Source organism: Aplysia californica, unplaced genomic scaffold (assembly GCF_000002075.1).
Source record: "Aplysia californica isolate F4 #8 unplaced genomic scaffold, AplCal3.0 scaffold00167, whole genome shotgun sequence".
NCBI lineage: Eukaryota > Metazoa > Mollusca > Gastropoda > Aplysiida > Aplysiidae > Aplysia > Aplysia californica.
In genome coordinates, this window is record NW_004797437.1 from 899,194 (window position 1) to 912,745 (window position 13,552).

The 13,552-nt window shown below is 40.4% G+C and overlaps 1 protein-coding gene and 1 long non-coding RNA gene across 4 annotated transcripts in view; one reads left to right on the forward strand and one right to left on the reverse strand.

Moving 5' to 3' along the window:
• Positions 1-301: 301 nt before the first annotated feature.
• The window catches only part of LOC101856021 (biliverdin reductase A), a gene marked incomplete in the record, with an annotated part of 27,734 nt that continues 14,483 nt past the window's right edge, over positions 302-13,552 (forward strand). The window contains 2 exon segments of one of the 3 annotated variants that reach the window (XM_013082298.2): positions 302-596; positions 12,786-12,942. In XM_013082298.2, the coding sequence (XP_012937752.1) occupies positions 12,821-12,942 (122 nt within the window). 3 annotated transcript variants of the gene reach the window in all.
• On the reverse strand, positions 4,092-7,403 carry LOC106011721. Its single transcript, XR_004858525.1, has 4 exons — positions 7,319-7,403; positions 6,806-7,009; positions 5,672-5,775; positions 4,092-4,941 (listed from the first exon to the last, which is right to left on the reverse strand). It is a non-coding gene; the product is annotated as an uncharacterized LOC106011721 (long non-coding RNA).

Sequence of the window (13,552 nt, forward strand, 5' to 3'; positions counted from 1 at the left end):
CACCACGTTGAAACTTTGATACTCTACTTCCACCAGCAGGTACCATACAGAACCGAGAGTCATTTGTAAAAAGAACACTTGGCGATCCCTAAAACTGAAAAGCGCAAGTACAATTGTTTTAGTGTCCTTGTTCATCTTCCATGCTGAATCCAGCAAGCTCGCCCGTCGGGCCACTGTGTAGTTTGCTGTAAGAGCAGTATATCTCCTAATGCGCGACGCGATGTCGCGTCGCGCTCGGCAGACGCTAGCGACGAGTCGCGCGAGGTGTGTCTCCTTTTGCGCGACACCATCACGTGGCGTGCTGACTGGCACCAGACTGGAAACGAGGCCTTGCGGTCCGTGACAACAGTGCATTTGCGAGCGTGATCGCTGAGACGCGAGCTAAAAATAACCAGGCGCGGTACGGGGGCCAAGCGGGACTTGGCTGAGCCCACAGAATTCTACACTTAAGTGTAGAATTCTGTGGCTGAGCCTAGGCCTAGGCCTTGCGAGCGAAGTGCGAAGCTTTCTATAGCAGGGAGCAGGTCGTGGTTCCAGACAATGCCTCTGCATTCTACATTCTTAATTGTCTTCAGATAAGGCTAGATCTACACCAGGTAAGTGCAATCAAGAAATAACGTGCAGATTTAACAATAAAAAGAAAAAAAGTGCCTTGATATCCTTATGTAGCTCGACAACTTTTTAAGATTATTTTTCTTGCCAAAGGAAAAGGTAGGGGCCTATTCTTCTAGATTTAGATATATTAGATCTAGATTCTAGATCTAGAATCTAGACTAGACTAGATCTAGATCTATAAGCCATGTCAGTAATACAAGTTAATGCTAAAATTAATAGGCCTAGATCTATCTAGATCTAGAGTCTAGATCTTGTTAGCGATGGACTTAGGATCCGTGGTTGGGAAGACAGCGGGGAGGAAAGGAAAGAAAAAGACTGGGGAGAAGATAAGTGGGTAGCCTATAATTAATGCTGATGCAATGTTGTATATTGAAAAAAACCCAACTAGATCTAGATCTAGATATCTAGATCTATATCTAGACTTTAGATCTAGGCTAGAAATTGAAAACAGTTGTGTGAATAAAAACTCTTGAACTTGAACTACAATGGGTGTCAACGGTGTCAATGACAGATCAACAAACTAAACTCACCAGCAATTGAAAAGAAACAAAACTAGATTTCTAGATCTAGATATATAGATCTAGATCTAGATATATAGATCTAGATCTAGATTTAGATCTAATCTAGATCTAGATCTAGATCTAGATCTGGACCTGATCAGGAATCTAGAAATTGAAAAGTTGTGTGAATAAAAATACTTGAACTTGAACTATGTAAACGAAATGCAATGACAGAATAACAACAAACTAACCAGCAATACATCCGTGTCTTTCATGTTTCAGTGAGTAAGGGGTGGTGGGGTGGCTCATTACAAGTGACTGAATGTGACAGCCTTTCTCTTGACTGCTTTGCTGCATGTATCAGTGCTGTCTCTGTTTCTCATTTTTATGTAGTGGTGAAGTCTCAGGTTCGTGTAAAGGTTCATGACAGAACTTCTGAGGTCACATTTACTTTCTGCACATCTCAGCTGGAGCCCAGTGCCATGTGACGTCAGCTGTCTGATTATCATTCTCCGTATGCCAGTAACATGCAAAGCAGCAGGAGCTACATATTGAAATTTTGACTCTAAATCCTTACATGTGGCAAGGAGTATGGAGCTCGGTGCTTTCAGGCCGCCGCTGGCGCAGAAGTTTTTTGCATTCAGAAAAACATGTTGCAGGGATGAAACATCTTTCTCACCGGTTATGAGGTTTGAACAGGAGGGGCAAAGCACTGGGGTGAGTTTGTGAACTATGTAGCCTGCTATATAAACAATGATGTTTTGCTCTGCCCTGGTGAGTGATGCGACTTGAGGGGACAAAACAAGGTTTCTAATTAAATGTGGTACATCGTCATGGCGCTTGGGTCGGACAGTCGTGCATGCACGAATGTTCTCCAAGGTAAACAGGAACCTGTCGAGATCCTCTTTGCAGTTTTGGCGTTCACTTGCAACCATAATCGACTCAACCATGGTCTGACACAAAGCTGTTCGAAACTCAGAGGGTTCAGGGTTAAATCTGTGACCCCCCTTACCTCTAACGACGGAAAACAAATTCTCTAGGCAGTCTTGGTTAAGCCTACTGGTAAGGAGGAAGCTGATGCCCTGGTCTTTAATGTCATCCCACAGTTGTAGCAAACAGCTGACGGCTAGTTTCCATCCATTCAGGCATGGCAGACTGCCACTAGCGTTGTTGCACCTAATTCTTTCCAACCACTTGAGCCTCTCTTGTAGGAAATCCACATGGTTTGAGGACAGTGTGATGGCATGGCCCATGGCATTCTTGCTTTTTATGTTTCGGCTATTGAAAACGTTGAAAATTTGATCGAAATTCTCTATAAAAATCGCCGTGGGCATTGCCTCCGCTGGCATTGCACCGAGTGTCACCATAGTGGTGATTCCTGCAGCTACCGTATGGCTGAGCACCTGGGCGGCAAGACAAACTTTGAGATGGCTGAATGCTGGCATTGTTATATGTCGTTGTGACAATTTTGGGGCCATTCTGATAGGAAGACCCGAGTCGTGCTCATAGAACTTTGCAACATAGTCCCACAAAACAGGCTGCCCATCTAGTAAAAAGCCATGGTTTTTAAGATTATTCCTAATACTTTTTAAAAGATGAGGGGGATCATACATTGCAAAAATTTTGTGATCGTCAAGGGTAAAAAAAGGACGTCTTTCAGTGACACCTAGACGAATGAAGAGTGACCGGTTATTGCTCCCCTGATCGCAAATGATGATCCTTGGTCGAAGGCCTATGGCAAAAAGATTTCTAATGGCCTGGTGGAGGAGGGGTTCCAGCATACAGGCTTTAATGGGTCCATTTGATAGTGCATAGGATAATGGCTGTTTCCACTTGTCTGTCATTCCCCTAACCATGAATACCAGAGCGTGAGTCGCCATAACTTTTGATCTTCCTAGGTGGCCAAAGTCTTCAAACCCTTCAACTTCGTCGTCTTGGGGGTTATATTTCAGTGCGGATTTCAGGGACATTTCATCAAAAGTGATAACACACTCTTTTTCTAAGGCAGACATAGCCTTCACTTTATACTGAAAAAGATTCAATAAGTTGTTACACTCTCCAGGTCTGATATAGAGGTTCTGCATGGCATGAGTAAGGGTCCTAGTAGATGGCAATTTAAAAATTTTTTGAAAGAGCTTGTAGGCTTTTCTGGAACAGTGATAAATGGCCAAAGCGAGACTCTTGTCCTGATACGACCACCTTCTCTGTCGCGCACATAAATTTGAGGCACGAATCTGAGACATCACAAATTCCAAGGCGGGTCCTGACAGGGAGTTACCTAATACATTTTCTACTTCATTTAAGTTTTGCTCTTTCTTTGACTGTTTGCTCTTCTGGGATGTGGGACATTTTCTTTTCAAACGCCAAGTCTTTGTTCTCTCCGCTCTCAACTTTTTCTTCAGAACTCTCACTTCTGACTGAAGACGCTTGATTTTGTCATGTAGGTCCCCAGCATTGTTGTCTTCAGTTGGGTCTTCAGTTTGTTCTTCATCATATTCTGTTGTAATATCAATACAAGAGCTTGCACATGACCTGTCCTTTGGAGCTGGCCTGGAAGGAACGAGCCGTTTTGGAGGGTTTGAAATGTTAAATATTGTGGGCACCGCATTGTTTACTAAAGTTGTCCGAGATACAAATTTTCTAACGCAGTTTGGCTCAAAATGTTCAGCACACAACACATTTCCATTGTGTAGTTCAGTAGGTGACTTGCCATCAAGGTCAGCCCTCCGACAATTTATAACCCATTTTCGACATCTGAAAGAAACGATGAATGTCGTAAAAAAGCTAAAAACTTAACTTGTACGGTATATTATAGACCAGTGCTCACAATAATAGCTTACCTCGTTGTGGCCCATGTTCACAAATCACATACTCATTTAGGCCTAATCATTTAGTTTTATTACAAAATAGAGAAAAGTGCTTGATTGGGTTTTGAGCGAGAACTGAGAATTTTTCATATAGTATAGTCATGACAAACTCATCCCAATTTTTTTGGGAAAAAATTAAGATAAGACAGAAAGCATTAAAAAAAAAAATTTTTTAATCTTTTTTGTGGGTGAACAATCAATTTGATCTAGGATGCTGTAACATAGTTTTCATATATTAGACTAAACCTGATTTTTGCGTTGCCTATTTGACAGTTTTTAACTAATTACAATGATAACTTTTAGTTTTAAAAAAAGACTCAATGCGTCACTACCATTCCTAATCAGTTCCTTGGGAGGGGAGGAACTCAATACAAACTTATAACAAACACTTTCCTGGGGGTCTACATATGGGAAAGTGTAGCAAGTTGGGGGGGGGGGGGTCGACACCCCCTCCCCCACCCTTTCCCCGCCAGTACTATGATGATACGTTTATTAAAAACGGAAGCAAATTTTCATGGCCCGAGTTCAAACTGAAGGATGAAAGGAGAAATCAATTTTCTTCCAGATCACTTGAAATCCAATATATAAGCCTACATTCGCAGTAAGGTTTAAATTTCGTCCAATATTTCATCCTCCTGCCCCTGCATTAGCACTGACAAGACAAGCTAACTCGACTACGCTGTTGTCTGTGTTGTGATTGAAGGAGTACAGGTAGGCCTAGGGGTGGAGGCTACTCTTTGGACTCAAGAGAAAAATGCTGTGGAAAAAAATACACGCAAAGGCTAAGTACATGAAAATACACTTACATTTCAAGGTCCCTTGGAAATCTGAAGAATGCTAGGCCCGGTTTTTTGTTTCTTGAATTGGAACAGTTACATGCAGAACACCACTGACATTTGACACTGACGACAGGCGCCATCCTCTTTATTCCACGATCAGTTGGTGGTCTAGCTGTGAGGCTGTAAGGGAAAACCAATACCATATATGATACAAATGGAATTTCTTCAGGTCACTTGAAATTCATATTTTGATAAGGTGTAAACCTTTTGTTCTCCTAGGCTGTCCCTGCTTCAGCACTGACGAGACAAGCTAACTCAACTGCATTGTTGTCAATGTTGTAATTTACAGAGAAGAGGTTGGAGCAAAGGCTGTCACCAATGATAGCACATCAAGGGAAGCAACCAAAAAAATTCAAATATGTAAAAGCAGTAAACGGGGTTGTTTTCCCCTTTTCCCCAGGCCATTTGAGACCTGGAATTTCAATACACATCAATACAATAAATATAGCCTAGATTGTCAAAATTGGCTGGGAAAGGTGCAAGCCTAGCAGCTTTCACAAGCACCTTCTAAATGAAAGAAATGGATTCTTGTTTTATATAGAACCTTCAACAAGTTATACGTGTATACATTATCAAGAAGTGTTTAAATTTAAAAGCCGAGATTTCGTTTTTATTATGACCTTGTGACCCTCCAATTTATTGTTGCGGAGAAAAGAAAGACTTTTTAGTAGGCCTACATTGTACTTTTAATACTTGAGAGATTACAATTCCTTTTTTTTTTCCATTTTTCCCTAAAATTTTTGGCTCATCTCCCTGAAAATCTCAGGTTGGCATCTCTGCACTGTCATGAGAAAAATGCTTTTAAATTTATATAATACAGACGAGTAATTTAGTTCATGTAAATACTTACATTTCAGGGTCCTTTGGAAATCTGAAGAATATGCTATGTCCAGTCTTTTCTTGAATTGGCACAGTTGTACGCAAACTTTCTCAGAACACCACTGACACTTGGCACTGATGAGAGACGTGTGAAAAATGCGTTTAAAACTTTAACATCTGCGTGCAGATCCACTGGTTTTAGGGGCTTAACTGCCATATCTTTGGTTGCAGAATACACATGTGACATGATATGGTCGCTAAAACAGTTACTAATCAGTTGTTTTCAAGAAAATCTCAAACCTTAAATAGCGAAACATCAAATCATATGGTGAAATTGAAATACAGGAGGGCATCTCTACAGGAGAGCATCATATGCCCCCCGCTCCTTGAACACCCCCCACTCATGTTTAAAAACATGCGAAATATCTATGAATTGTTGCCTCTATTGAAATATAGTCCGAATAAAAACATCAATAAATCTCTTTTTTTTTTTTACAACCCCATAAACCCTAAACCACTTCCAAGGCTAATATGGGGGATGGTGTTTCTGAAAACACTCCAAATTTTAAGTAGGCCTAGGCTTACTGATTGGTACTATGCAGCAAGCAATTAATAAGCCTATTAAATTGTAATATTATATAGATTTTCTAGGGCCAGTTCAAATTTGCCACAGATAGGCCATAATCCTGAATTCAATAAAAATTAAGGACAAAGCATGTAGATCCAGATCTAGGTCTAGGCCTACAATGCCTGATGAGAATTGATCTAGATCTAGAATCTAGACTGGAGGGAAAAATAATGATACCAAAATAAAAATTTACAAGAGAAGTTCTAGATTTTCTAGATCTAGATAAGATTTCTAGAGATCTAGATTCTAGATCTAGATTAGATCTAAAATCTTAGCTAGATCTAGATCTAGCTAGATCTCTATGCTATAGACTATAGACTAGATTCTAGATCTAGATCTAGATTAATAAATAGATCTAGTAGTCTAAATTATACTATAGATCCTAGATCTGGGCTAGAGAGAATGCCTGAACATGTCACTTGTCACTTGTAGAATCTGTTGAAGTAACTTGAAGTAAAAAACAAAAACAAAAAACAACCTAAGACGTGAAATGTATACATGTAACCTCCTAATGTAGATCTAGATCTAAATACTTACATTTCAGTTCTTTGGAAATCTGAAGAATGCTAGGTCCAGTCTTTTGTAGAGCTATCTTGAATTGGCACAGCTAGGGCCTATTAGACTGTCACATAACGCCCACTGACACTATAAACACACTGACAACAGCAGACGTCATCCTTTTGGTCTAGGCCCACCGCGCTTCGTTTTATGATCAGCTGGTGGTCAAGCTACGCTGCATGGCTGAAAGGGGAAATATCAAAGCGGGTGATACAAGTAATGGCATGAGATCTCTTACAGGTCACTTGAAATCCACACAATTCGCTTGTAAGCAAAGCTTGTCTAATTTTTCATCCTAGGCCTAGGCTACTGCCCCGGCGCTGGCACTGACGAGGCCCGCAAACCGGACTGCACTGTCGCCTGCTTGATCTACCCTAGACTAAGATTTATGGGGAAGGCTCACGGCTACAAAACTATTTTTTTGACACTATTACACAAGAGAAAAAAACCCTTTTAAATATCGCTAACGACTAAGTACACGTAAATACTTACTTTTCAGGGTTCTTTGAAAAGCTGAAAATGCTAAGTCCAGTCTTTAGTATCTTGAATTGGCACCGTCGTACGTAGAACTGTCGCACAACACCACCGACTCTTACGACTGACGGCAGACGCGATTCGCTTTGTTTACCGCGCCTCGTTTCACGATCAGCTGGTGGCCTAGATACGCGAAAAGAGGCCTCGTTTCCAGTCTCTATTTTTAGTGTCTCTGCTGGCACTCCTTTGCTAGATAATTTGACCAATGATGGTGCTTTAAACCTGTCACACCCCCAGTCACGTCACGCACAAGGAGTCATATTATTATTAGTTTAAGCGTTGTTAAGGACGTTTTGCGCGGATGTTTTAGGCATTATTGAAGGCCATTGCAAACTGAGGTTTTGCAAACGTTTTTTTTGTGCTAGCCAAAAGTGGTAAAAAAATGTAAGAAAAACAACAACCCAATAATAAAAACTTACAGTATACACCTAAAACGTCAAAGCGTCATAAACTTTAACATTGTAACTACTAACACATGCCTACGAAACGTGGTCCAACAGACGGGTGAGTATTTTTCAAGACTCGCCTGGTGATGTCTACACCGTCTTGGACCCCCCCCCCCCCCACCAAAAAACAACAAACAAATAAACAAACAAACAAACAACACAAAACAACAAACAACCAACTACGTGCTTACACTAAGATATGGGGGCACGGTGATGTCGCTGACTCAAAATGAACAACTTGTTGACCAAATTATTGCAAATCAAAATTATTTTTGTATTCCTGTGTATGCACCACGAAGAGCAGTGTGATAAACAATTTTTAAAACATGTCATTTTATTGGCTGATAAAAATAGGCCCCCTTAGTTTAGTCGCTCCTACAGAAGTGACATGCAAAGTTATGAGCGCATTTGCAAAGCAGTAAAATAAATGACTAATGAGTTAGAATTTTTCTATCACAGACAGGCGAAAGTATAATACCAGCCATGATATAATGACTAGTCAACAGCTGCTAATGTTCGAACAAGTTTTAGATAGAGCATCAAAGTTGGTACCTTTAGTCACCACTTAACGATTACGCCTTTAGTACTTTTGTCTCATCTATTTATGAATCGTACTCTTATTCCGACCATTTGGAATACTGTGACGAGTTCTCTATTGCGTCTTGACGAGTAGTTACACAATTCCATAAAATATCTGTTTCAATCTTTGATGGTTACATATTTTACCACACGTGCAGGATTTTTTGCTTTGCCACTCTCGGCAACTTTATTATATTCAAGTTTATGGTATCGATATGCATCTAGACCTTCACAATGCACACTCTGTCTTAATTCGTATTCTGTGGCAATGTTTTTCCTTCTTGAAGATTGAGAGACAAGTGGGGTGCATTGACGTGCATATCTCGTAACAGCATTTTTTGGGGTCTCATTATTCTCACGCCTGCGGTCGCACTGGTGCGAACGTCCTTTTCCTCCGTGAAACCTCACACTTATCGCACTCTGTCTGTGTCCTAAAGCTAGAGGTAAGTAGGCATATTATTTTGTAAAATTTTTTTTAAAAAAAGTTAATTGATAGTAATTGATGAAGAAGGTATCGATCTCCATGACTGGTCTTGTAAAAGTTTAAATCACAGCGATGCGAAAATGTTTTCTTTTCTTGTTTAAGGCTTAATAAGGTGTTTATTGGCGGTTTTTGTGTTTGCGTAACCTGAACTCTGTCCCCGACAATGACAGTCCACACTTGATTCGGGGGCTCTCGTCACTTAGAGGTACGGTGTTCGCCTCTCAATCAGTTGGTCAAGTGTTTGAAACCTGCCAGCAACGATAAATTAGTTTTCTTCTCTAGAATTTTCTCCTGTCACCGCCTTTTCTACTCTCTAACCGTGTTCTGCCGTTTGCTTTCGTGTTCACTTTCTGCCCCCCCCCCCCCAATCCCCTTGCCCCCTCCTCTGGGGTCCTGACGTTTTGAAGCCTTTCTACTTCTACTTCCATAGCTCCTTCTTACTGCTGTCTTTCAGCCACATCTCTGATCGTTGGGTAGATAAGATTTAACACCTAGATTTCTAGCCTTCTTAGACAAAGCCGAAAAAATCTCGGAGGTCCCTTGTGCAAGTTGCACATATTGTTAAAGATCCCTTTATGGTCCAAAAATCAATAAGAGTTGGCTTTGGCTGCCACCCAGGCAAAATTCAAAATTATTCCTACCAAACTTAAAATGTTTATAATGTGTCCCACGCGCTCATATGACTTTATATCGCGGGTCAAGAGGAAACTATTTCAAGTGACATGTTGGCCGAAACGGAGATTTATTTACAATGGCCTTAACTTCCACCAAGGGACGCAACTTGGATTAAAACACCAGAGCCGTAGCTTTAAAAATGACTGAGTTACAGCCCAGAGAAAAATTATTCTATCTCCTACTTGAGAGAATATTTTGAGGAAAAGTCTGAAGCAGTTGAAATACTTTTCCCAATTAAAAAAAAATTATACCGGTGATAGAAAATAAAGAAAACTATTGCAAAGAGTCTACGTAACAAGAGGGTCCACTCCTCTCTTTGAGCCAATTAAAAAAGTATCCTTAAAATTCGGTGGCGCCCTCTTCGCAAATGTGCACCCTTTGCGAACAGAGTTACCCTCATCATCATCAATGCCTTTCACCCCTGGCAGGGTATAGGCCACATACAAGCTCCTTCCATTTATCTTTGTCCTGAGCCATCCTTCCAAGCTCGTTTCAAGTGAGCTTCATTTATCTCATGTCCCTTTCCACGCATCTCCTCCATGTTTCCCGTGGCCTACCCCTGCCTCGTGCTCCCTGTGGGTTCCACTGCAGTGACTGTCTTGTGATGTTTCCGCTGGGCTTTCTTAAGGTGTGTCCCATCCATCGCCACTTTCTTAGTCCTATTTCTACTTCTATATCCTTTTGTCCTGTCCTTTCCCACAGCTCTTCATTTCTTATTCTTTCCTGCCACTTAATTCTTAAAATACTCCTCATACATCTGTTGATGAAAGTCTGGACCTTATTCAGTACTGTCTTCGTTGTCTTCCAAGTTTCGCAGCCGTAGAGGAGCACAGACTTGACGTTGGAGTTAAAAAGTCGAATCTTGGTGCGCAGTGAGATGTTGCTTGCTCTCCAGACTTTTGATAATTGCTTGAAGGCTGACCTTGCCTTGGCGGTTCTTGCTTTAACATCTGCCTCGGTTCCACCCATACCATCGATGACACTTCCAAGGTAGGTAAAGGAGTCCACTTCTTCAAGGGGAGTGTCTTCCACTGTCACAGCAAGGTTTGAAACTTTTCCTAGCTTCCCTACTTTTGACTTGCCTGGATGTATAGGTAGGCCAACACTCCTTGATAGGCTGTTGAGTTCCTTGGTCTTTTCTTGCATCTGAGCATGTGTGTGAGAGAGCAGTGCAAGGTCATCGGCGAAGTCCAAGTCGTCCAGCTGCTGCCAAGGGATCCATTGTATTCCATTACGTTTGCCTCTGGTGGCTTCTTTCATAACCCAGTCAATTGCCAGTATGAAGAGAAAAGGTGAGAGCAAGCATCCTTGTCGCACTCCTGTCTGTACCCGGAATGGTTCTGAGAGTTACCCTACTTGTGTTTAAAAATATCAAAGTGAAACTAACAAGTTTTTGAATAAATAAGAATTCAAATTTCGGAAGAACGCTTTTTAAAAATGGTTACGCTGACAAAAAACCTCTTCTGGAGGAAGGGGCGAGTGTTTTCTTCGTTTAATTTGACTTTAGAATGAGAGGCAAGAGGTCATTAAGATTCAAAACAACCTAAAACTCCGCACTGAACGAACCCGGACAGCTGATGAACAGCAGTCGTTCTGCGCACGCAAGGAGGTGCTATTCCTATTCTTCTTCTGGAGAAACGAAAGAGAGCTTCAAAACAGACTGCAGCGCCATCTGAAGCAAAGAGCGGATTTCCGGCGGACACTTTTTGGCTGAGTGGGCCATCCTGTTATCTTTGACTATTGTAAGCGCGTAAGTTAGAATCCTTTTCTTCTTAAATGGCTGTGCTCAAAACAAACGAAAATATTCTGAGTACCGCTTTAGTTTTCCTCTTTTTTTCAGAAAAAAAAATTCTAAGTGACACTTTGATTTAAACAGAATGGAAGAAATTGATTAGAAAACGATTTACAAAAGGAGCCTCTTTTTGTTTTTTCTAAGCTACTTGTGAGTTTCAAATCTTAGAATTGCGTTCTGTTGAAATGAGAAAGTTTTTTTTACTTCTCCGGTAGAATTTGCAAAATGTCAGAATAGTTTCCCTTCTAGACTCGCGATATGCAGTTACGAGTGCCATAAAACACTTACCCCCCCCCCCCCCCTCATCGCACTCACAAACATTATACATTATTGAGTGTGCTATGTAAAATCATAGTACATGTCCCAGATACTGCATTCGTTTCTTCCCAATTGTTTTTTTTAATCAACGAGTGCCCACATGGGCTTCTTTCAGCGCTATCTTAACTGATATATTTTCCTTCCATAAAATTCCCAACAGCCTCCTTAAGAAACTACATTTTTGTAATGTCTAGTCGAACAATAACCCTTCACTTTCACTTTTCTTCACAGGAGTATCTTGAAGCAATTGAAGGTCCCTTTTGGAATGGACAATTATAATTGTGTCATCGACATAATATCTGAAGTTATTAATTTTTCTCCATTAACTTTGAAACTTGGACTTTCTTCAGTATCTTTAAAGATTGATCGACATTACACGTAACATACATTATGTTGAGGACTCTGGTGACATAATGCATCCTCATGTAACTCACCTGTTAATCTGCTAATAATCGCTGTCCACGCCCTTGATTTTTACAACAGCGTTTTGGTCCCAGTACACATTTCTAATACTAATAATCCTTAGATCATTTCCCATCTACAGCTCCTCCAAAAATTTGAAAAGCTCAAACGTGTCTAACTTTATCAAAAGCCTTTGCTAATAAAGCATGAACGCATTACTTTCTGCTCTTCAATAAGTCTTTCCACCAACATTGTTAGGGTGAATAATAGCATTACTGGTGCTCTTGCTGGAACAAAGCTAAACTTTTTTGGATGTCACTGATCTGAGACTTCTAATTTTTTTCCTTTGGCACAATATGTACTTGCACCTACATTTTTGCAAAATGGTCCCATAAGACTTATTATTTTATGAAACTGACACTATATGGCAACTGGTGATTTGGGAAACTATAATGACTGACTTAATCAAACCTTTTGGAAACTCATCCCTGTCTTTGCTTTTTTTTCAATAACTCTTTTGTTATTTCAGTGCCTAATGTTTCTAACATATTATTATGCGGCAATCACCTTAACTGGGGCATTCTCTGACCCCGTAGCTGTTCCTTGTTTTATTTTTTTTTATGTGGCAATATTAGCAGCTTACCACTGGATTGAATAATATGGAGACCGTACAAAATGTTTAGTACCTCCAAGTTCTGATTACAATTCTTGATTTTGTTTTATCTACAGATTAGGAGCTTTGATTAAGCAAGAAAGTATAGAGGATGTCTCCACCAGCTCAAGAAATAGGTGTGGTCGTTGTTGGTTTGGGGATGGCAGGGAAGTTCCGAGCCCGTGATTTAAGGAAAGAAAATTGTGCCTTGAGGTTGAGAGGCGTTGTATCAAGGTATGGGTTTCAAGACTAATTTTTTGCATTTCTCATGTTGAAAGTTTATGTCAAAACTAATTCTCTGCATTTCTCATTTGCTGAAAGTTTATGTATTTCTCAGTATTTTGAAAAAGAACCTCACGCATTTCTGACACAATAATCTTCAATTTAATTGCATGCGGAAGACACGAGTTCAAAATTTTTGTCAAGTATCTCGGTCTTTTTGCTTCGCTCTCAGCCCACGTTTGCTCTGACAGGCTGGGTCGGAACCCAACTCTTATATTATTATGATCTAAATTGTGTTGATGACGGTGTAAAAAACACCTGCATTGAAATGTTCAGCTGTACAACAAGTATCTATTGTGGACACTCAAAGATGCGATACAAAAGTCACATTCATAAAAAACATTTCTTCCTCAGGCGTGTGCACATCGTATTATGGGGTTGTTTTCAAAAATGGATTGTTTAGTATTAGAATTGGAAAGTTAGAAAGATTTTTTAATGCTTGTTGGGTCATGCCTTTAAAACAAATCTCTTAAACATCATGTTTATATAAACACAACTCCTGCACGCACTCGCACGCGCAAACACTCACACTTGCACGAACGCAGACACACACACACACACA